General features: G+C 48.8%; 1 protein-coding gene across 2 annotated transcripts; it reads left to right on the top strand.

Moving 5' to 3' along the window:
- Window positions 1-131: 131 nt before the first annotated feature.
- On the top strand, window positions 132-20,667 carry GID4 (GID complex subunit 4 homolog). 2 transcript variants are annotated; one of them, XR_014000488.1, is made up of 7 exons: window positions 149-592; window positions 5,543-5,602; window positions 10,923-11,030; window positions 13,311-13,412; window positions 15,283-15,413; window positions 17,666-18,824; window positions 19,770-20,667. XR_014000488.1 is itself a non-coding variant. In XM_081161455.1 (6 exons), the coding sequence occupies exons 1-6, from the start codon at window positions 404-406 to the stop codon at window positions 17,727-17,729; spliced, it is 654 nt and encodes a 217-aa protein (XP_081017581.1). In that variant the 5' UTR covers window positions 132-403; the 3' UTR covers window positions 17,730-20,667. The 2 variants fall into 2 exon arrangements, 1 of the variants encoding a protein (XP_081017581.1); XM_081161455.1 differs by having other exon boundaries at window positions 132-592; window positions 17,666-20,667.
- The last annotated feature ends 3,047 nt before the right edge of the window (window positions 20,668-23,714 follow it).

Here is a 23,714-nt window from a genome sequence, read left to right as displayed (position 1 = left end):
CACGCCGCGTCACGTGCTCCCCCTGCCCGCCAATGGGTGGAAGCTCCGCCTCAGCCCGCTCGCGGCCCCGGGAGCTCGGGGCCAATTGGAAGGGCAGTGGGGGGGGCGCGCGCGGGTGGGGGGGCGCGCGCTTGGGGCGCGCGCTCGCGGGCACGCGCGCGAGGGCAAGTGGGGAGGGGGACTCAGCTCTGGACCGGCGGGCCCAGCTAGCGGGTCCCGGGTCCCGGTGGCGGCCGGAGCGGTTGGTCCGCAGGCCGCGGGCGGGGGGTGCCCCCCCTCCCGCCCCAGCCCAGCGCGTGCGCGCCCCGGCCCCTCCCTCCCTGCCACCCTTCTCGGCTCCCGCGCGGCGGCGGCGGCGGTTCCTCTCCCCCTCCCCCCAGCCCTGGCTCCGGGGGACCCCGCGATGCCGGTCCGCACTGAGTGTCCCCCACCGGCCGGTGCCTCGGTCGCGTCCGCGGCCTCGCTCATCCCGCCGCCGCCCATCAACACCCAGCAGCCCGGCGTGGCCACCAGCCTGCTCTACAGCGGCTCCAAGTTCCGCGGCCACCAGAAGAGCAAGGGGAACTCGTACGACGTAGAGGTGGTGCTGCAGGTGAGCGCCGGCCGGGCCGGCCGCGGCCCGAGGGCCTCCTCGCGGCGCCCACAGGCCGTGCCTCCCGCTCTCGAGCCGCCGCCGCGGACCAGGCCCTCGCCGCCGGGCCTCCCGCGCCCGGCGCCGCGCCGCCGGGACTTGCCCAGCTGGTGTCTCACACTGTCCGAGCCCGACCCCGACCTGCCCCTCACACCCGGAGCCTGTCGCGAGCCGCTCCCGGCCGCCCCCTGACACTGCCCCGACTTGACGCCGGGACCTGCCCTCCTCGGATGCGGAAGCCCCCGGGACTGCACCCTCACGCTTGGGTCCTCCCCCCAGCACCCGGCGGCCCTCCGGCGGCCCCCCGCGGCCCTCAGGCGTTGAACAACTCTCCACGTTTCTCCTGACGGGACCCGCCCCGTGGCAGGTTTCCCCAGACCTGAGACGTGCCTCCTGTCCCTCCTCTCCTCGGACCCCGGGGCCCACCTCCGCTTCCCGGGGTCTCCTTCCTGGGAGAGCTCATCAGCCTCTTCAGACCTGGGGGCACCGCCCCCCCCTTAACCCCCGAGCCTGAGGCAACTGATTCCTGGCCCTTGACCCCCACCCCAAACCGGGGGCGCTGCTGGGCGGGCCTCCCACAGCCCACCAGGGTCTTGCCTCCCGCCCCCCTTCCCCCTCACTGCCCCAGCCTCTCTCTGGTCTCCATACCCAGCTCCTCACAGCTGCCCCACCCCAGGCCTCTTGCCCCAGGCATCTCCTACTCCGAGCCCTGTTCTCTGGCCACTTGCCCTGGCCTCTCTACCCAGGCTTTCCCACCTCGTCCCTCCACCTTCCTCCTTTCTGGCTCCAGGGGACCCTCTTTGCGGCTTCTTAACTTCTGTCTGCACAGCCAAGGCTTCCTCCCAGTGCCTGATAGCCCTGTGCTGGGAAACCTAACCAACCCACGTGGACATTTCCTCCCCTTGCCATTCCACCTCCCACCCCCCATCTGACCTGGATTTGTGAGTACCTCCTGTCAGCCCCTGATAGCTTTTCAGCTACAGCTTGGCCTGCCCTGGCCCCTTCCTACCTCTCACCCCTCTCACGCAAATGGGAGTACACTTGACATTTTTTCCCAACCGGAGGAGATGGTCAGTGGCTGACACTCCCTTTGCTCTCTCTTCCCTCACAGTGTCCCTCCTGTAGCCGCGTTGCTTGCCTCGGGACCCACTTTAGCCCTCACTGTGCCCCTTTGTCCTTAACCTGGCACCCCACCTCCTAAGCTGTTTCCAGAAGCCCCTCCAAACGTCTGTATCCTTGAAAGGCTTGCAGAAGCTTTGAGGTCCTAATGTGCTGCCTCACTGCAGCCACCTCTGAGGACAGATGTAGAATGTCCTGGCCATATACTCGCCCTTTGCCCTTTTAAATTTTAAATCTTAAACAGCCTCTCTTCTGAGCAAATAGGTCTCCCACCCAAAAGACAATGGGAGTATGTTTTCTTTCTGCTAGCTGTAAGAGCATTCATCTGCCTCTTTTCTTAGTTTTGTGGGAATAAATCATTTCCCCCTGTTTTGGATTGGGAAAGCTGCATCTTCATGTTAATCTTTGGGCCATAAACTTAAAATTCTATTATGAACCATGATATTTATTGTAATTTCAGTCTTCATAATTATGTACGTCATGGTGATTGAAATGTAAGAATTTAGTATAAAGGTTTTGCAACTAATCATAAAATTCTGAAAGATCCCTGGTGTGGGTCATTTTTGGAATGATCTTGAATTTGTGTCCATTGTCTAATTTAATAGTTTCTGGTGTGACAGGGTAGCTGAGTGTCAAAGAGAAGTCTGCTTTGGTTACTGCAACAACTACTATTCTGTCATTAGTGTGTTGTTTCTGGGCTTCTGTCAGGTGCCAGTTTCCTTGTGAACCAGTGGAAGTGGCGGCTGAGCTGGGACAGGACTGACAGGTCCCAGGGAGGCCCAGAGCGGGAGTCTGGCTGGTGGCTGGAAGCTGCCGAGTAGGGTGTGTGGTGGTGGGCTTGGTGGGCTCCCGGGGCTGCTGCCTTGCGTCTAGGGGTGAGCTGCCTGTCTACCGTGGAGGGTCAGTGGCTCTTGTGTCAGCAGGGCTAGTTCTTAGGGCATGTTCGTGGTTCATCCTCATGCCTGCCTCCTGCACAGCAGCTTTGTTTAGACAGAACGCACGTGCCAGGAGTCACCCGCTGAAGGTGCACAATTCAGTAGTCGCTAGGACGTTCACAGAGCTGTATACCATCACCGCAGTCTACCCCTCATCACCTTGAAGAGAAACCTCAAACCCCTCCAACCCTAGGCAACCACTAGCTTTTTTTCTAAGATTTGCTTGTTCTGGACATTTCATGTAAATGGAATTATACAGTATGTGACCTTCTGTGTCTAGCTTTTTCCACGGAGCGTAATGTTTTCAGGATTCACCCATATCATGGCATGTGTCTGCTTCATTCCTTTTTATTGTTGCATAGTAGTCCATTGTATGGGTGTGCGGCATTTTGTTTATCCATTAACCAGCTGAGGGACATTTGGGTTGTTTCTACTTTTTGGCTGTTGTGAATAATGCTGCTGTCTTCACAGCATGTACAAGTTTTCTGTGGACATACGTTTTCATTTCTCTTGGAACTCTATGTTTAACATTTTAAGAAACTGCCAGACTGATTTCCAGTGTCTACACCATTTTACATTCCCACCAGCAGTGTGTGAGGGTTGTGGGTGTCCACATCCTCACCAGCACTTGCTATTGTCTATCTTTTTTATTGCAGCCAACCTAGTGGGTGTGAAGTGGTATCTCATTGTGGTTTTGATTTGCATTTTCCTGATGACTGATGATGTTGCACATCTCTTCTGTGCTCGTCGAAGTACTATTTCTTTTTGAGATTCTTACTGGGCCTTTTGTTGTTGTTGTTTATCACTGTGACTATTCTGTTTCTCTTCTGCCATATAAGAAGCCAAAGTAAAGTGAGGGCCAGGGTCAGTGTGAAAGGAATATTGAAAAGAGCAGCTGTTGCATACAGCTGTGCTGTGAGGTCTTCCTGCTGAACATTCGCCTTGCTCGTCTCATTGAGATGCTGGCCTGTCGTTTGGTTAAAGCTCTCTACACTGTGGTGCATTCGAGTTCACCAACCGTCATCAAGATCAATTTGGGCAAAATGGGAGAGACACATGGTTGAATGGAAGCCAAATTGAAATTCTGATTCTTGTGATAATCCAAGCAAAATGTTAGCCAATTTACAGTTCAAGTTTTAATCTTATTAGCAACTATCTTTGCCACCTGATACCCTTCCAGTGGCTGTGAAATCCCAAACTGTATTGAATTCAGTGAGAACTGCATACATAAAACTCAAGACCTTGGGTTAGAGCTGTGTACCCTTTAATAAAAGTTCTTTGCTGAACCATGTTAGTACGGATCAGCTGCTTTAAATAACGTCCAGTGCCAGGGTCAGCAGATGGGGATATTTAAAATGCTTTGGCACTTTTCACATGGAATACTTTTGTCACCAGCACCAAACTGAGAGCACTTTAGCTTCATTGAAGCCCATTTGCTTCAGTGCTGACCTCATCTGGCTGAGTGAGCTCCTTACAGTTTTTAAGGATTGCCTTTGTAATTGGAAGTAGTTGAGTCTCCAAATCTGATAAATCCCACAAAACTTTTCTAGTGTCTTAAAATGATACGTCACTTCACATTAAAATATCAGTGTGCTACAGCACCATTGTACTTTTTTTGCTTTAATTCCAGGGGTTCACTTTGTAAATAAATCCAATTGTCATGAAATCTGAAAATCTGCCTATTGAGGATGAGTCTGCATAGATTGGGGTAAAGTACACTAGTTAGTATGCATCCAGCTGCAAGCACCATTTCAAACTAGCTTAGAGAAAAGGGGACCCGTGATCTCACATTACAAGAAGTTTAGAGGTGGCTTGGTTCCCAATTTGCTCATTCAGGGGCCCATTTCTTTCCATCTTTCTGTGCTGCCATCCTTGGCATTTCCCAGCCTGTTTCTCCTCATGATTTCTAGATGGCTGCCACAGGACTGGGCACTGGTACAGATACTGCCACCACGAGGGGAAGAAAAAGAGGCTCTCCAAAAGCCAGAATCTTTCCCATTAGCACCCAGAAGACTTATACACACATCTAACTGGCCAGAACTGGGTCACTCACCCCTAAATAGACAACTCACAAGGGGATGGGGCCACATGTTTGCCTTGGATCCATCAGGGTTGAGCATGTCTTGCGAAGCCAGGGTTGGTGCCAGGACAAAAATCTAGGCCCTGCCAGTGTAGAAAAGTAGGAAATTGGTTGTTGGGTGGCTGCTAAACCTCAAAATCTACACCTGTTACTCCTGTTTATTTTAGGCTCCTCTCTTCATCAAGAAATACAAGCATCCGTGCATAAAATTAGCAGAGCAGGCATTCACAGTGTAGTCTGATTTGTGGTCAGCACTTCGGTTTGTAACAAATTTGTACCACATAAGTCTTTGAAAGATGCCTTCCCTGAATATTCTGCCCATTTCATACATAATACAAGATGGTGCTTAGTGTAAATACAGGAACAGAAATAGGCCAGAAAGACATTAGAAAGCAAATGCAGCCCAGGTTAGGAATGACACGTGTACAGGTAGAAATGGAGGCCTACAGGCTAGTGATGCACAAGTCCTGCAGACAAAAGGGAAACTGGTATTGAAGACAGTACAGAAGTGAGGCTGGAGCGAGCTTGCTGGTGCAGAGAGGGACTTCAGTCTCATGATATTCAGCTGAGTGAAATTGAGCTTCACCTGAACAGGCATGTGGATGGAGAAGACTCACAAAGGTGTCAGGCTGGTGGACTCTAGGTGTGTTGGGTGTACACTGACCTCCAGCCTTCCTTATGCTCCTTGGGCTCAAGGATGACCACTGGAAAGTGATTGCAGCTTGTCTCCTGGTGGTTCCTCCATTTGTAACAAGGCTATGTGTCCTTTCTTTCCAGCATGTGGACACGGGGAACTCTTACCTTTGTGGGTACCTGAAGATTAAAGGCCTTACTGAGGTAAGCACGCATTTAAATGAGGTAGAACTAGAACTAAAACGTGGACTGCACTCAGCAGTCTGAGTGTGAAGGGCACACAGTTTCAGCTGAGGCTTGATTAAAGTTTCCCGCTTCTGAGTGTTGTTATTGTCTGGGGAACATAAAGCATGCAGTTTCCATGTGTCTTGTTGGAAGGGATACAGACTGGCAAATCTTTACAGTTTATAAATAAGTCACAATGTGACTAATGCTATTAATTTCATTTTAATCTTTTTTGAGAAAATAATATGTAGTAAGAATATAGCTATCACCCTAAGTTTGAAAATTTCTGAAATAAGCATCAACCCTTTGAGAAGTTCTTTCCACTGGAACAATGAGAAGTGATCATCCATTTCCTAACAGAATTAGCTTCTATATAAATGTGCGCTGCTGTGGGGGTTTTTTTGAACCAACTTTGTAAAGCTTGAAACACCTGGAAATGTAGGAAGCAAGAAAGAGCATCCTTTCTTTTCCCACTAGTGAGTAAACAGGAAGAGCACGAAGGTAACTGAACTGGCCACCTAACTCCACGGCGAGAGCCTGGGCTTGCCCTGGCTGCAGGGTGCCAGGGACCTGCCTGCTCTCGCCATCTTGGTGGCCCAGGGAGTTTGGAGATGCTGTGCGGAGCTGTGGAAAGAGGCTGGGTGACGTTCCCACTGTGTCCCTTACTGGTTCTATGACCTTGAATTTCCCTTCAGTTTCCTCACGTAGGAAATGAGAATTAAATGCCTGCTCTGTCTACTCCAGGGGCTCGTCCTGGTGGGGAGGACACAATGTAACGTAAGGTAGGCTGTTGTGCAGTACAGTGCACAAGGCACTGATGACCCCTCACGCTGGAAACAATTGTTTCTGTCTCCTCCGTTCCATCTGGTTCTCCTACTTCTTAGAAGTTTGGTTGGGCCCGGGCCAGTGTGGCCCAGTAGTTAGAGCCTTGGCCTGTGCACTGGAAGCGTCACGGGTTTGACTCCCGGTCAAGGGCACGTACCTCGGTTGCAGGTTCACACCTCACCCCTGGTTGGGGTCTGTCACATCCCTGTTTCTCTCCCTCCCTCCCTCCCTTCAACTCTCGAAAAATCAATGGAAAAAAATATCCTCAGGTGAGGATTAACAAAAAAAACAAAAAAAGAAAACAAAACAAAAAAAAGAAAGAAAAGAAAAAAGAACTGTGGCTGAGAATTTTCTGTGAAGTTTGTTGCTGAGATGAAAAGGTAATCTCTTCATCGCCTCTGGACACGTATCCAGTCCAGTAGGGATAGGAAATGATAGCAAAATGAAGGGTGCTAACCTTTGAATTGTGGTAACATAGTAAACAGAGTATGTTCAACTCTTAGCCAAATTAATTGACCACAGAACATAAACATTTAACTTCATAAGGAAACCAGGAACATTTGTAATGTAGAATGTTTATTGCTGACTCTAAAAATCAGTCATTCTAGTCATAGGAAGCTGCATAGAAATGCTATGAACTTTCGCCCGGCCGGGCGTGACTCAGCGGTTGAGCATCGACCTGGGATCCAGGAGATCCGGGTTCGATTCCTGGTCAGGGCACATGCCCGGGTTGCGGGCTCGATCAATGACTCTCTCATCATTGATGTTTCTATCTCTCTCTCTCCCTCTCCTTTCCTCTCTCTGAAATCAATAAAGATATATTTTTTTAAAAAAAGAAATGCTATGAACTTCCCAGCAGGAATGAGTAACCCTAGTGAAGGGGGGCACCTCTGAGGCGTGAGCAGCCAGGCTCCGCTGAGGAGGGGTGCAGGCGTGGCCCTTCCTCGGGGCTAGCCCAGGGCAACCAGGGTTCATGGCCGGAACTCTGAGACCACCGTCCTGGCCAGTCCTTCCCACCTGTACCTGGAGTGGCCTCGTGAGGACAGGCCTCCCCAGCGCATCTGCCCCAGGCATGGTGGGTCCGTGATGGCGCTGAGCTGGCGTTCAGCAGAGGTTTCTAAGTCGTGCTCCACTTCAGGGTCCTATGAATTCACCTTTTTTAATAACATTTTGTAGTAACTTTGCTGAGATACTGTTCACATACCATACAGTTTACCCATTTAAAGTGTACTGTTTATTGGCTTTTAGTGTAGGCCTGGTGGTGTGTGATGTCTAAAATCTAATACACATGGTCACTAGGTAATTTGTAAAATGCAGAACAGGTGATGATTCTTAGAATGATTTTATACTTGTATTATAAAATGCAGTTTCCATTTTTGTTTGCTTTTCCATTTATAGCTAGTTTTTGTTTTTGTTTTTGTTTTAATATATTTTTAGTGATTTCATAGAGAGGAAAGGAGAGGGAGAGAGAGATAGAAACGTCAATGATGAGAGAGTCATTGATTGGCTGCCTCCTGCACGCCCCCAACTGGAGATTGAGCCCGCAACCTGGGTATGTGCCCTGACCGGGAATCGAACCCTGATCACCTGGATCCTAGGTCGATGCTCAATGGCTGAGCCACACCCACCCAGGCTCACTGTTTAAGACTCAACTATATAGTTTATTTTAATAAAACTATTGAAATGGTTTGGTTTTTAGTTAGAGTCTTCCTTGAGTTTACATTATAGAGGTAACTAGTAAATTGGTGATAACTGCCTCTTTGCTACCTCACACGAACAGTACAGCTTTAATGTTTGTATGCCTTCTGGACAGAAGTCCCAGGACTGTGACAAATGGGTGTCAGCTAGCATTCTCTTTGCAAATCTGACTCAGCAGTCGGAAGAGGGATCGTCCTGGGGAGGCTGGGGGGCCCTGACTGGGGCAGCCACTTCAGCACTCACTACTTCACTAGACCAGGCTGGAAGAGTTAGGAAGCTCTCACTGAGGTGGTGCTAAACTTGCTGGGAACAGGGGAGGCAGGTCATACCGACTGCACTCGCAGAGACCGCTGGGACAGTGCCAGTTCACACACTTACAAATCAGGGGCATGCATATTCTGGACTTTCCCTTCATGTTACTGGGGAGCTGCATGTGGATCCCCTGGAAGGCAGGTCTGCATGGAAAGCCAGACCTTCCCCAGGCTGTCTTTGGTGAGCCTGGAATCAGAGAGCAGGGCCAGTGTGGGACTTACATGTCTGGGACAGCCCATCCACCCTAGGGAGCCCACACCTGCCTGGAGGAGGGGGTTGCTAGCCCTGCCGCGACCCCTTTCTTTGGTAGCCTCACCCCTCCTGCTGAGCTCTCTGGCTCTGAGTTGCCTCCGGTTTGGCTTTATTCAGGTACTCGCGTTTCCCCTTCCTGCACTAAGAGGTATTTTGGTAACTTCTGTGCATATGAATTGTAATTCATCAAGTATCTTACTGAATCCTCTGAGTTTGGGGTGACCATGCAGTCACCCTGATACACTGCCTAAAGAGTTTTTAGGGAGAAGTCAGTGCAGAATCATTCATTAGGAAAATGTGATTTCAACCATAAGTATTTTTTTGCATTAGAACAGGGCCAGTTTATCATTTTCTTCTGTCTCCTTTATGGAAGTTTTGAAAAAAAATTAAAGTTTGAAAATCAGAAAATTACAGTATGAGTATGCAAAACGCAGTTTATTCTTTTTTTTAAATGTTTTTATTGATTTTTAGGGGGAAAGGGGGGGAGGGAGAGAGAAACATGAATTGGCTGCCTCCAGTACACACCCCAACCAGGGATCGAACCCGCAACCCAGGCATGTGCCCTGACTGGGAATGGAACCAATGACCTTTCAGTGCACAGGACAACACTCAACCAACTAAGCCATCCAAGCAGGGCTCAGAGTTTATTCTTGTATTATTATTTACTATATAGCTTTAAATTTAAAACCTCAGGTCAGGTGCTAACTTATATAGAACTTTTTTCCTTAGTATTCTTTCCTAAAACAGGTTAAATTTAGTTTATATCTTTAAAAATAGGTTTCCATTTATCCCATTTTATTTCTTCACCCTGTTTATATAAGTATCCGCGTGGAGAACCCAGCAGCATAGTTGGGCGAGGGGTTGTGGTTTGGAAGTTGGCTGCTGAGAGAAGAGAAGGGGGGCTCAGCAGGCTCAGCCAGGCTGCCGCGGTGGCGGTGCTGCCTCCTGCCCTGCCGGCAGCCTCTGGAAGGTCCTGAGCCACGCGGATGCTCGGGCTGGAAAAAGAGGCAAAGCCATTGGAACAGGTTTATTCTAAACCTGTACAGGTGTTCGCTGCAGGATAAGAGGGTCTCACACGGGGTATGAAGAAGAAGAGGGACCTCTGTGGTCTGGGAAGTGCGGATGGTGACTGTGTCTGCAAGCTGGGCAGAGGGGCTGGGGCGGGTGGGCTTCTTGTTTGTTTGTTTTTGTTTTTTTTAATCCTCACCTGAGGATATGTTTTTTATTGCTTTTCAGAGAGAGAGAGAGAGAGACACTGATGGGAGAGAGACACATCAACTGGTTGCCTCCGGGCACAAGCCCGGACCAGGCTGAGGATCGAGCCTGCAACCCAGGTATGTGCCCTTGGCTGAAATTGAACCCGGGATCCTTCAGTCCACGGGCAGATGCTCTAACCACTGAGGCACACCGGCCAGGGCGTGGGCGGGTTTTTTACAAATGCAGAGAAATGGTAGCCTTTTTACTGTGTTAATTTTTCTTCTGTTAATTTGGTGCCTCCTTATTAGCAGATGAACAAATAGCAAATAAAATGTAACAGTATTCTAAACACGCAAGTAGGAATACAGCTTATTTATTTTTCCTAGCAGAACTTTTTTGTGGTTGTGATTTTCCATTGCAGACCTGACTTGCATATGTTTTCCTAATATAAATCATCTCTGTTTTTATGATGATATAATTAAATGTATCTAGTATATCAAGGTATTCTACCAAAAAGTCCACCCCTAGAAACCTGAAGAATTGGCGTAAAAGGGACAAAGGACTGAACCAGTGTGAGAACCAGTGGGCAAGGTCTTGGCTTGAGGGAGACTTAGCTGTGAGGACTCTAATTTTGGAGGCTCTTTGGGTGTTTTCCTTGGAAAGTGCAGTCCACTTAGTTACCATCTTCTTTGTATGGAGTATTCAGAATTGACTTGTGGGAATCATCCAAATTCTTTTTTGAGCAATCAACACATAGCAAGTGAAGTCAAAGAAGGGCTCTCTGCTTCTGGCAAAGCCCTTGGAGTCCAGGAGACCCCTGCTTTCTGCACCTTCGATTTAGGCTCCCCCCACAGCCATCAGCACGCTGCAGCCTGACTGGTTCAGATTGTTGGCTAGCAGTGCGATCACTTTTTGAGAGTATGGGAAAGAGGTTAGAGTGGGGTTGATTTTTCCTCTGTAAAAGGTTAAAACTCCTGGTAAACATCTTGTTTTGATATTTGGGTTTTGACCATAGGAATATCCAACCCTTACGACCTTCTTTGAAGGAGAAATAATCAGCAAAAAACACCCTTTCTTAACTCGGAAGTGGGATGCCGATGAAGACGTGGATCGGAAACACTGGGTGAGTACATCTCTGCTTGCCCTGGGCCTCCAGGAGAGCCACAGAGCCAGCTCTCAGGGTCTTACCACATCCCCTTGTCCTTTCCATTTGCCCTTCCCCTGTCCACGGGTCCTTCCTCATCTGCTGCACTTGGGGAAATCCCATGAAACACAGCAATGGCCTCTGACTTTAGGGGATGTGATGGAGATGCAGTTCCTGGAAAGCTGCCCATCCCCTTGGCCAACCACAGGAGGCTTCTCCTCACCCCAGCTCCTGATAGACAGGCACAGTCTGAGGCCCAGCAGGTGCTGTGGGGGAAGCCAGCCCCCCCTCACTGTCGCTGTTGGCTGTGGGACATGTTCTTGTCCGTCAGTAGTGAGCAGCGTAGAGCTCCTGTCCTCCAGTCTTTTCTTCAGTTGTCACACAAATCCGCTTCTCAGCCTGTTGTAACAACGTCTGGCTTAGCTGACCATGGCAATGATGAATTTTGGTTTAACACTGAGGAAGTCCGTGGCATTCACCCTCTAAGCCAACCAGAAGTGGTTAGTTGTGTCATAATGACTCTAAACCTGTCTCCTGAATCTGGCCCAGCAGTCCTCGTGGAGACTCCGACTCCAGACCCTCATTTGAGGTAACTCCATTTCAGAGGGGCTGCTTTGCTTATTAACATTTTTCTTGAGTTAGGAAAGCAACATCTGTCAGATGCTGAATTTTGATTAAATTTAAATTTAGACTTTAGCTTTTTAAAACATTTTTTGGAAGTTACATGTTTTGACTATTGTAGCAAAGAGACACTAAAAGTCAGATTCATTTCTCGATCACATGAGAGAACGAACAAGATTCAAGTATTCAGAAGGTTGGGGGAGCACTCATGGTGGCCGATGGTGTCAGTGTCACACAGCAGTACTGGAGAGCTCCTTGGTGCCCTCTGGTCCCACCCTGCCCAGTGCTGGCTCTTTTTGCATGGTGGCCACCTTGTGAGATGGCGCCTTCCTCTCCTGGACAGTCCCGTGAAAAAGGTCTTCCTTCTAACAAACCACAGCTTGTCTCCCATTCAACTTTGTTTTCCATCTCAAATTGGTCCTGCAAAAAGCAAGGTCTTTGGGGCCCAAGGAAACCTTAGTTTTAGGCTGACTTCACTGCACATTCAGTACCTGGAAAGCAGCTCTTATTTTCCACTGACTTCCCATTGGAACCCTGGAGAACATCTGGGACTCCAGCCTTTGTTAGGCTAGATTGAAATATTCTGAGTGAAAGAGGGCAGAGAAGGCCCTTGACACTGGCGTGCTAGGCGTGGTGAGCGGAGAAGCTGGGCCTGCGGACTGCCTCTTAGCCTTTCCCATACTTTCCAGCCAGGAGATCGCCCAGATCCCTGCAGAGGACTCTTGGAAGTCTACGCTGTGCCTTTGTTTGACAGGGATTCACAGTGTCTAATATGCTTCACACATGAGACCACTTTTCCATTGTAAACTGGAATCTGAAACGTTGTATTTCACCCTCAGGTTTTCCTGAGTGAACTTTAAGTTGGTGTCACAGTGGGACTATGAAGCCAAGGTTCCACATACGCATCTACTTAGAATAAGAACGTCTGTGTAACGAGCTCTGACTTAATATCCCTGTATCCTCATTTTTTATTTAAGATGTTTTCTTATAAAATTAATACAGTCTTGTTAAAAATATTTGAAAAAAACAGAAATGCAAAAGGAAAAAAAATCATCTATACTGGCAATACCTAAAGCTAATATAGGTATTAAAGTTTCCCTGAATCTCGTTTGAATATGTATATATTTTTTAAACAAAAATGGGATCATAAGGTATAGTTTTGTAACCTATTTCTAGTCTCTTTTTTTTCTTTTTAAATTTAACCATATACTTCCCGTTTCCAGTTTCTACTTACCCAGCTGGCCCCACGCCCTCTCTCCTCGGCCCAGCAGGCTGGCTCTCATTCTGCCCGCCTCTTTGGCGGCTGCGATGCTCACAGGGACCTTTTCACTGACCCTGGCTGTCTGGTAAAGTGCTCTGTGAACAGGCTCCTGGAGTTGCGTCTGTTTCCACCTGCCGCCCTTCCTCAGGCCGATCCCTGGGCAGGGCTGAGCCCAGATGTCTGCACAGAGTCCAGGTCTGCGTTCGGGGAAGGGGTGGCCACAGGCTGTTTCCAGGGCTTGACGTTCGCTGCTCCTGCCTGTGCCACTGCCAGCCGCTGTCCTGCCTTCAAGGAGCGTTCACACCTAGGCACGAAGGGTAGCCCTGACACCAGCCTCTCCTATGGACCTATTCTCTTACTCTCTTGTTTGCTTTTAGGGCAAGTTTCTGGCTTTCTATCAGTATGCAAAATCATTTAATTCAGATGACTTTGATTATGAAGAGCTGAAGAATGGGGATTATGTCTTCATGAGGTGGAAGGTAAGCCCCCAGGCGGCTCCCCGACAGTGCCAGCTCCCGCAGTGTATCCCCCATCTGTTCCCCATGTCCAGTGCTTATTACAGTGTTGTCTTCTTGGCAGGGTCTCTACACACTCATGAAAGGCAGGCACAGCTCCAAGGCACACTGGCTTACTGCGGACATCCCTGCCGAATCTCTCTGGTTAAGCTGTTTAGTGTTAGCAGATGAATCCACCCTTGACACTGTTGCTCATTTCTCCCACCCGAGGATCCCTTTGGCCTCCAGGTTGAATCAGCCCTAGTCTTCGGTGGATTCAGGGGAGAGCCCAATGCTCTCTAAACTCAGTCATCCTCTGTCCCTGTCCTCAGCTTTGGCTTAAATGCCATTTCAGTGACTGCTGCCTCACCATGTCCTTGCCCAGGGCTCACTCAGTGCAGTTACAGCTCCTCTGGTTCCCTCCAGCTCAGGAAATGAGGGACCAGGAATGGAATTCAGGTTTTCCACTCACCAGCCCTGAGAACTCCGCCTGGCTGGACTCGGGGGGTTGGCTTTGGGCTGAGAAGTTCTTTGTGCTCCCTGCTTTGGTAGCATGACAGTTGCCCTGTTGTGGCCATAGGACAGCAAAATCACGAAGCAAATTTGTTAAGTCACTTTGTAAACATATACCTGCCTCCAAGCCCTGCTCCCCAGTCTGTAGGAAACAGCTAGCTGTTTTATCCTGAAATCTGCTAGTGTCACTTAGACAAATCATTCAGGGTAGTCATTCCCAGCCTTCACTTTGTGTAGTTAATAATTTTGGGGGATGGGGAATGTTACCATTTCAGGAGAGTTGCCAGGTACTGAGGCTGCCCTGGCAAGCTTGCCACCTGCTGGAAATAAGCCATCTAAATAACATGTTAAAGGAAGTATCTTGTAAGGTTCTAATTTAAAATTTAATTTTAAAAACTACAATTTCAGAGGTTGAAAAGGAAAGAAGAGTGTCTTAAGATCAAAAAAGCACTGATTAAAATTCTTTTGTCTTCAAAGCATTTCTGAGGTGACTCACCTTTGGTCTTTGAGAGACCTCTGCCTCTACTTCTTTGGGCCCTGGGGCCTCTGGCCTTGTCTCCCTGGGAGAGTAGGATGCTGCCTATCAACTCTTGGCTCCAACCAGAGATAACATGCTTGCCTTTCGTAGGTGTCTGATCAAGAATAGGAGAGTTCTGGTTGCTTTTGATGAGGCATAGAGCTTTTTTTTTAATTTATTGATTGATTTTTAGAGAGAGAGAGAGGAAGGGGAGAGAGAAAGAGAAACATCGATTTGTTGTTCCGCTTACTTCTGCATCATTGGTTGTTTCTTGTATGTGCCCTGACCAGGGACCCAACCTGCAAGCTTGGCTTATTGGGATGACACTCTAACCCACTGAGGTACCCGGCCAGGGCAAGGTATAGAGCTCTTTAAGGGGTATTACAAGGGCTACTGATGACTGAGCTGCCCTCAGAATGATCGCAGGCCAACAGAAGTGACCTGCTGTTCTAGAGGTGATCGGGAGCCTAGCAATGGTTCCTGGAGTGGAGCACAAACCTCCTCCTCCCAGGTCATTCTGTCTGTGCACCCTGAAAGGCAGGCAAGCAGGTAGGCATTGATTCACTTATGAGAAGTGTGGACCATGCACCTTCTCTCAGTTGCTGATCCTGGTGAGCTCAAGTCACAGTTTTCTGCATTAGTGTGTAGGATTCTCGAATGGCCCATGAATGCTGTTCATGGCCAGGGTACAATGCAGAGGCTTTCCGTCACCCAGCACGCGGGGTAGACCATGTGATGGTGGCACCTGAGAGCCACCTCATCATGAAGGAGGAGGCCCCAGAGGTGGTGGTGGGCGCTGTTACTGACCTCCCCATCTGTGTGCAGGAGCAGTTCCTGGTCCCAGACCACACAATCAAAGACATCAGCGGTGCTTCCTTTGCCGGGTTCTACTACATCTGCTTCCAGAAGTCGGCAGCCTCCATAGAGGGCTACTATTACCATAGGAGTTCAGAATGGTAAGGAGCCCGCGGCTGAGCAGGCGCTCGCTGCCCTTGCTGCCTGCTATCCCTTGGCTCACCAAGTCCAAAAGGAAACCTCTCTGCTGGGCTCCGCATGGATTTCATGCTCTGTTTAGATGCTGAGGCCTCTCTCAGTGATCTCGCTGCTTACACTAGGAGCCCATCCCCATCCACAGAGAAGAGCACACGAGGGAGAGCGAGGGCTGGAAACAGAGCTCACTGCTAAAGGCTTCCAGCGGCGCTGAGTTTTCACAGTGTCTATCTCAGTCTTGCTGGTTTTGTATTTATTCCTCCCAAATTTAATCAGTGACTAAAATGTCAGCTCCAGCTGCAGACTGAATTTTGCTGTCAGCAGCCTTTTTAATTCTGTGGACATATTCCTGGTCCCAGGAATTTGCAGGTCCCTGTGCACTTGGTTTTCGCTTGGTGACCGAGGGGTCATGGGAGTTGACAGTCCTGCCCTGGGTTTGGTTCCAGGTGAAGGACCCAATGCCACTGCAAGCACTCGTTTTGTCACCTTTTTGAGGACTCTCCTGTCTCCTTGCTGCTTTTTAAGTACCTTATTACACCTGAAGGGTGAACCATATCATAAAATACCCAATTTCTTCTCTATGGAGACACCTGCTTCCTTTCAGAGTTTTCACACTTTGGTGACTTGTGAGTGACTCTACCCTGGGCTGAGTCAAATTTCTTATTCAGGGCCTGTGGGCTCAGGGCAGCCCCAGCTCCTCTGAGATGCCAAATTAGCAGGGTTTCAGTAAATTATTTTCAGAGGAGTTTTTAAAACTTTTCATTCTTTTTTAGCTGACAGCTTTATCTATATAAATCATAAAGCGTGCAATTCCATGGTCTTTAGTATAGTATCAGTTGTGCCACCGTCACCACAACAGTTTTAGAGCATTTTATCACCACAGGAAGAAACCCTGCACTCCCTCAGCTGTCACCCCCAACTTCCCACCCCAGTCCAACCCAAGGCAGCCACTGGCCTTCTTTCTATTTGCACAGATTTGCCTACCCCTGATATCTCATATAAAGGGAACCAGTCACCAGGTGGCCTTTGTGTCTAGCTTCTCTCACTCAGCACATGAGGGAAGGGTCTGGCCACTCAGTAGCACATGTAGTGCTTCATGTTCATTGCCGAGTAGTTTTCCACTCTGAGGCCGTAGGCCACATACGTGTGTCCATCCATCACTGCATGGACACCAGACTTATTGTACCTTTGGCTGTTGTGAATATTCTGCTCTGAACATGGTTGTACAAGTGTTTGTCTGAGTTCTTGCTTTCAATTCCTTTGGGCATAAACTTAGGAGTAGAATTGCTGGGTCCTATGGTGACTGTATGTTTAACTTTCTGAGGAACCACCAAAAAGCAGCTATGCCAGTTTCCACAGCAGCTATACCATTTTGCGTTTCCCACCAGCAATGCATGAGGGCGACAGTTTTTCTACTCTCTCCACATCCTCGGTAACACTTGTCATGACATCTTCACGATCATAGTGCCCTCATGGGTTTGAAGTGGCACCTTGTGGCTTTGACTTGTATATTCTGGTAGCCAATGCATAAGCCTTTCTTGGTGATTTTTTGGGTAAGAAAGAAATTGCTTTTTGCTATGCTTCTCCTCGCTCCTGTGTGAAACAAGCCAGGGGAGAGCTAGCTCCCACACCAGCGCCTCTCGCTGCCACTGAGGGCCATCACCCCGGTGTGCACTGTCCTGCCTCTGCTTCTCCTTCACCTGCTGGACTCCTGGGAGCACCTGCCACAGGGAAACACAGACACCACCTCAGAGTTCTCTCTGTTCTCAAAGTCCGGCAGCCCTTCCTGGGGGAGTGAGAAATGAAGATAAGTGGTACAGTCAGGGTTAGCTGTAAGGGGTCTCTCCCATGCTCTCTGGACTCCGGAGAACTGGGGTGTTTTCATGGAGCTCTGAGCAGTGCTGCCTCGCAGTCCAAGAAGGGCTGAGACGCTGGGCATCAGACAGGGCAGGACTTCCACTCTCATTTTATAAGACACACTAGGATTGCTTCATGATTGGAGCAGGAGGCCAAAAGACAGCTTATTTGATGCATAACTCGGGGGATCAACCAAAGAAATAGAGATAAAACCAAAGGTTTCACATGAAGAACATGAACTTGTATCCATGTAAGTGTGTGGGTTGTTGGGGGCTCTGGTTGGGTTTTTTAGAACATCCTCCGTTCAGTGTCCAGGATGCCAAGACGACTGCCTTCCGTTTCTGTCTTTCCCCCACTGCAGGTATCAGTCGCTCAATCTAACCCACGTTCCTGAGCACAGCGCACCCATCTATGAATTCCGGTGACAGTGGTTCAGACAGCAACCAAATAAAACTGAACTTGGCAAAAAAGAACTTTGCCAAGAAAATTGTGTGCCTGCCGGAGCCAGGAGAACACGTGTTCCTGTTTCCTCACGAGCAGACGCGCATCAGAAAGCGTGGATGTGGCCCCAAGTCCTGGCGGCCACAGGCAGGGGAGGGCTGTACCCATTCTCCCTCCCTTTCTGTGGCAATTTGCTCTTAGCCCGTTTTCAAGCTACCTTATGTGCACTTTTCCTTCTGCACAGCTGACTTCCGCATCACTGAAATGCCCATCTTCCCTCCGTCCCTGCCCCCGGCCACCCTCAGCCTTGGTGCTCAGTGGTTCCCATCCGAGACCCTTGCCCCTAGTTGCTTAGTCTGGTAGCTCAAGAAAAGGCAGAGCCCCAGCACATGTGTGCCCCCCAGAGCTGCTGTGCAGGGAGTTGGCGAGCTGTAGCAGCATCCGCCAAAGAAACAAGGCGGAGGCTGATTGTTTAACAGTCACCTGGCACTGCCCAGCCCTGTAATGTTCACCAGCTCCAATGGCTGGCAGAGCCTGCCGTCGGGTCAGTAAATGTAAGGCTTCCAGATCCCTGGCGGGAATGGATTCCAGGCTGCTTAGCACATTCGCTCCGAACTTTTGAACTTGAGGGCAATACTAAACTTTTAAAAAAAAGGGTTTTTTATTGCAAAATTATTTTTATGATCCCTTGAACAAGGACCCTATAGCAAATGCACAATTATTCAGAATTACATTTTATCGTTTTCACATTGAAAACAACAAATGTTGACTTAGTAATTTTTATACTTATATCTATATATAAATGTATATTTAATCAACCAGCAGTTTGAAACTGGTCGTCCTGGTACAAAAGTTTTGCAGCATTGCATAAATTATAGTGCTAAACGTGAGAACTGTTTTGGGGGCCAGTTTAGCATTTGTACCTCCTCCTCTTGCTGCTCAGAACAGCAGTGCTTCATGGTGATCTCTTTCATCCCGCAGAAGGGCCGCCATTCTCCTAAAAGAGCGACTGAAATGTTGGGACAGGGGAGGGGCAGGGACATGAACATGCTCAAGTAACTCGAGGCTCACGTGCCAAAGTAAGTGTGTGTGTGTGTGTGTGTGCGTGCGTGTGTGTGTGTGTTTCGTTTTGTTTTTGTTTCGTGTTTTAAAAGCTTAATAGGTTGGCATCAGTTGCGGCCACAGCTATGGGCAGGGCTTTGGGGGGATTGGCATCTTCTGGTGGTTTACGAGATTTACTCAGAGCTCAAGAGGGCAGACTCCACCAAGGGACGGCATTGTAACGGAGCAGAGCTCGCCACCAGCTGCGTATCCTGGGCCGTGTGAGGACACAGCCCTCCGTCTACCTGAGTGCTGGGGCGTCTTATTAAAGAGCGACTTTCCTTTTAATGACATGTGCACTGTTTGTTCCTGAGAGTGAATGTCAGGGGCAGCCCTGAAGGAGAAGTATGTGGGAAAGCAGTCAGTCAGCTGGGACACCTGGGCTGTATAGTCCTAAGGCTTTGTGCAGAGGTGTGACCAACCCGTCCAGTCCGGCCAGGGCCGTGGAGCCCTAAAAGGTTGCCTTGGTGACTTCAGTGAAAAAATTATTTACATCTATTCTCAGAGATGAGTCAGAAATGTTTTCTTGATTTTAAAACTCCAGAAACAAATGGATGGGTCTGGTCAAACCCAGCTGAAGGTGCAGTGATGAGGCGAGGACACATGCTGTAGCTTCGGTATAGCGGACCAGTGTTCCCTAAGAGGAAGGGGGAGCAGGAGCCTTGCCCTCGCCTCCGCTCCCCCACAACATGCATGATCGTAAGCTTCATCTGCATTTTGCAAGCTCCTTGAAGGATGCAGGCCTCCCTCAGAACCCTGGGAGGTGAGGTTAGACCCTGAAGTTTATCAGGGCTTCAGTGTGGCTCCAAGAGGTCAGTGGGTTGGTGGGGTTGGTTGAATGGCCAAGGAAGGACATGTGCAAACATTGATGTGTTCAGCTAGCCAGATGGGTTCTATGTAGGATTTCTTTCTTCCTTTTTTAGCCACATAACGACGTGCACCGGTTGTACTGGGAAAAATGAAGAAGTGGTACCTTCTTAGATCTTTGGGACACATCTGTGGCGAAGATTTGTCCGCGTAAAACCTGCCCATTGAGGACAAGGAAGGGATTGTTTTCCGCTCCTCACAGTAACTCCCACGCCATCCACATCGACTCCTTTTCTCACTCAGCTCCTGAAGGCATTTTGGGGATCGTCTCCATCTGCAGTTCTTTCAGGAGCCTCTCTGTGGTTTTTATGCCTCTGGTGTTATGTGCAGTGTTTTTGATGACACTTGTATTCATCGTTCAGAAACTAGTATAGATGGCAGATTTCCTACCGTCTTCCTCTGCCACAAACCAGCCTGCCGGGAGGTTCTTACTGCTCAGAAAGCTTCCACCCCGCGGCCCGGCCTCCCTTCCACTCACCCCTCCTTTACACTTCACAGCTCTTCAGTTGCTGTCCAAAAGCACCTGAGCCATGCCTGACATGAAGCAGAAAGCTCATCTGTGAGCCGGTTTTGCTGGTGATGTGGAAATTACAAACTCCAGGGGCTTTTCAATGCCACTTGCTTTCAGAAACAGGGAATTTCTATTGTCTCTAAGGCCTTGAATTGATTTTTTTCCTCATAAAATAGTCTGATAAGCTAATTTTTAAAAAGAAATGCCATTAAATGTGTTGCATTGTGGTTTAAAATTACTAATGAGTTCTGGGGGAAAAATATTTGATTTTGAGTCTTATATGTTTTTTAAAGTTAGATGTGAATGGGCACAGAGTACGAATATTTTTGTTTCTTTAGGCAGGACGTGTGGAAGGGTTGAGGGTGGGGATGGGAGAAGTATTTTGCAGAGCTATCAATGTCCAAATAATTTTTTAAAAAATAATAAAGGTATTTAAGCAGTGAGTCTGTCCTATTTCTAAATCAAAACCGTTTTGTTAGAAGATGCCATTCCTCTCTCTGGCCCTGTGGCTTTGGAGGTTTCTGGGCTGTGACCAGCTGCGGCTGCCTATCTCTGATCAGTGTTGTGCCCTTGCTCCCTCCTCCCCCGGGGGTCAGACGCTCAGCACTCCTATTGGAGCTCTGTTCTGTTCATTTCTATATGCTTTCTTGCATGTGTGCAGGACTTATACTTTTATTTAACATAGAAAATAGGCAAACAGTGTCCCACCATCTGCTCCGCAGCCTGGTGCTGGCACCGGCAGTGTGGATGGGGAATGCTGTGGCCCACCTCCCCGGTGCTGCTCCTCAGAGGAAATGCCCAGAGTGCCTGGGCTCCAAAAGGCTGCCCCAGCAAGTGTCCGGAAGCCAGATGTAGGTGGCAAGCTCTGGCCCTTGATTTCTCTGCACCCTGTGGCCTGGGGCCTAACGCAGCCTGTTACACTTGACTGTGACTTTGACAAACCATGCTGACTCATGGCAGAACACCTTGGCCTCCTGTTCCAGCGTAGGTTTCGGGTACCACTTCCTTAGGCAGCATCAAGGAATATGGCTGGAAACACCATTTGAGTTTTTGAGGAAATGTTTATAGTGTTAAAAAGGTTTAAATTTTAAGCAAGGTGAAATCCTAAGAGAATTTACATTAATATCAGGGAAAAGTTCCCCTGTGTGTTTAAAGTACCATCTGACCTCATGTTGTTTGGACAATAATAATAAATTTTCTCCCAAGGTGTTGTGTCAGGAAAGGGATAGACTTCACGATGCTGGACTCTTGGTTGAAGACACCATTTATTGGTGGTTTTAGAGTGTAAAAACCATGGGGTGCCTGAGTTCTCCTGGACCTGCCTCTAAGTTCTAACGTGACTTGTGCATCATCAGCTAAAGTCTGCACCCAAATTTGGGAAGTGGAGGGAACCACCACCCCTTGGATCAGTTCTTGATGATTCAGTGCTTTTCTTAAAAGCACTTTATAAACTATAAAAATGCTCCACATACATAAAATGTAGTCGTTGCTCAATAATAATGCTAGAAAATACTTACCGAGGCTTGCTGCATGCAGTGTGCTGCTCTAGGTATTGGGGATGATGCAGAAATAAGCCATGCACCCTGCCTTCCTATAGTCTGAAATAGAATGGAAGTTGGCATTTTCTGATCCCCAAAGCTACACTCCGCTTTCATATCTCAGTTCTTAGATCCCCAATTTTTAACCTTTGGCTTGCTTTGCTTTTAAGCTATCTAGAGGAACAGTAGAAAATGTGTAGAGTATGTTAGTTGTGAAACCAATGCAAGACAGGACAAAGGGAGAATGATAAATATCAGTGCTGCCCCGACGGTTCGAGCTGCGCCAGAGGAAGGCATTCGAGTTGCTCATCATGAAACAGACAGCTGGCTTTGACACAGAAAAAGTGCCTGGAAATTGTATTGCAACTGAGCAGTTTTTCCTCCAGATTTTCCTTCCAAAACATCTAAAGATTGAAGCTTCCTGTTTGTGCACAGCAGGAAAAACATGTAAGGCTTTTCATTTGCAGGGAAGCATATGCTGAAGTTCAGGTTTATTTTTCCTTCTGATTGTTGGGCTCACCTCATCACTCACTGCATTAATCACTGTTTCTCCGCATAATTGCTCAGTAGCCTCCACCCTCCACACCTTCTCTAACTGCCACTGACTGGAATGGAGCTTCTCAAACTCTGCTGCACATTGGAGTCACTTGGGAATTTATTTAAACTTCTTAAGTTTGGCAGCTCCCATACCAGTTCTATCTCCACCTCCCGAGTGCCTTAAAGCTCCCAGGTGATAGCAATGTGCAGGGACCTTGGAGTGATTAGGGAAGCCTCCCCCACTGTGTGAGAAAGGTCTTCAGGCTTGCAATGTTGGTTCACTGAGTTGGTTCCCACAGGGTAGAGGCAATGCAGGTTTTCAGTCGCGTGACATCAAAACAGCAAAACGCCAGTCTGGTATTCTTGGTTAGTGTGCAGATGGAGCCAGTAAAAACTCACCCCATCCGGAACTTCAAGCCCTTGGAAAACAAGGGACAATGCTGTCCTTTCACATGTCAGCGCCTGTGTTCACCAGGACTTTTATTTGGCAAATACTTGTGAGCACTTACCGTGTGCTGGGGTTACAAATGTGCGCACCAGATAAGAGATCCCAAGAACGGCCTGTGTCCTCGCTGGGGTGGGCCTGGGAGTAATAATGATAGCATAACGAATGCATGCAGTGTTAGATGCAGTGTTAAGTGGTAAGCACTGCGGGAAAAGAAAAGCAGAGCCAGGGGTTTGAGTTCCAGATTGTGGCAGGCTCCAGGTTACAATTGTTAAAAAGGTGGTCACGCTGAGCCTCATGGAGCAGGTGACATTTGAGCAAAGACCTGGAGGTAGTGGAGTGAGCCAGCTGTGCTGGAGAGAGAGCAAGGAGGTGAACAGCAGGAAGTGAGCGTAAAGGCGACAACATTGGGGGGCGGGGTATGGGGGTGAGAGAGTCAGACCCTCAGGGACCCTGTGGTCCTTGTCATCATAAGGACTTTGGCTTTAACTCAGAAAGAGATGAGTCATTGGAGGATGTGAGCAGAGGAGGGACATCATATCATCATTTTAGGTTTCTAAGGGACCTGAAAGGGATCAAGCAAGCAGGAAGACCAGTGAGGAGGCCGCTGCAGAACCCAAGGAGAGGCAGTGTAGTAAGAGAAGAGAGGGGTGGTGTGTCTACATGTTTTGAAGGTAGAGCCGGAATGATCTGCTTGCAGCCTGGCTGTTTTGGCTCAGTGGTTGGAGTGTCAGCCCAAGGACTGAAGGATTCCGGGTTTGATTGTGGCCAAGGGCACGTACCTGGGTTGCAGGCTCCATCCCCGGCCCTGGATGGGGCGCATGCGGGAGGCAACCAATCGATGTGCCTCTCTCACATCCATGTTTCTCTCTCTCTCTCTCTCCCACTCCCCCCCCCCCCGAAAAGCAATGGAAAATATCCTCAGGTGAGGGTTAAAAAAAAAAGGCTCTGCTGGCAGACTGGATGTGAG

This window comes from Miniopterus schreibersii (genome assembly GCF_964146895.1).
Source record: "Miniopterus schreibersii genome assembly, chromosome: 16".
Taxonomy (NCBI): domain Eukaryota; kingdom Metazoa; phylum Chordata; class Mammalia; order Chiroptera; family Miniopteridae; genus Miniopterus; species Miniopterus schreibersii.
The sequence above is the reverse complement of the archived record's forward strand: the minus strand, read 5'-3'. Positions and strand labels throughout refer to the sequence as shown.

What these genes read in the sequence shown, in the direction of transcription:
- GID4 (XM_081161455.1), top strand. Translation starts at nt 404, where the DNA reads ATGCCGGTCCGCACTGAGTGTCCCCCACCGGCCGGTGCCTCGGTCGCG. An exon ending in ATGTCTTCATGAGGTGGAAG is followed by an intron (nt 13,413 to 15,282) that starts GTAAGCCCCCAG and finishes ATCTGTGTGCAG; the next exon opens with GAGCAGTTCCTGGTCCCAGA. An exon ending in TACCATAGGAGTTCAGAATG is followed by an intron (nt 15,414 to 17,665) that starts GTAAGGAGCCCG and finishes CCCCCACTGCAG; the next exon opens with GTATCAGTCGCTCAATCTAA.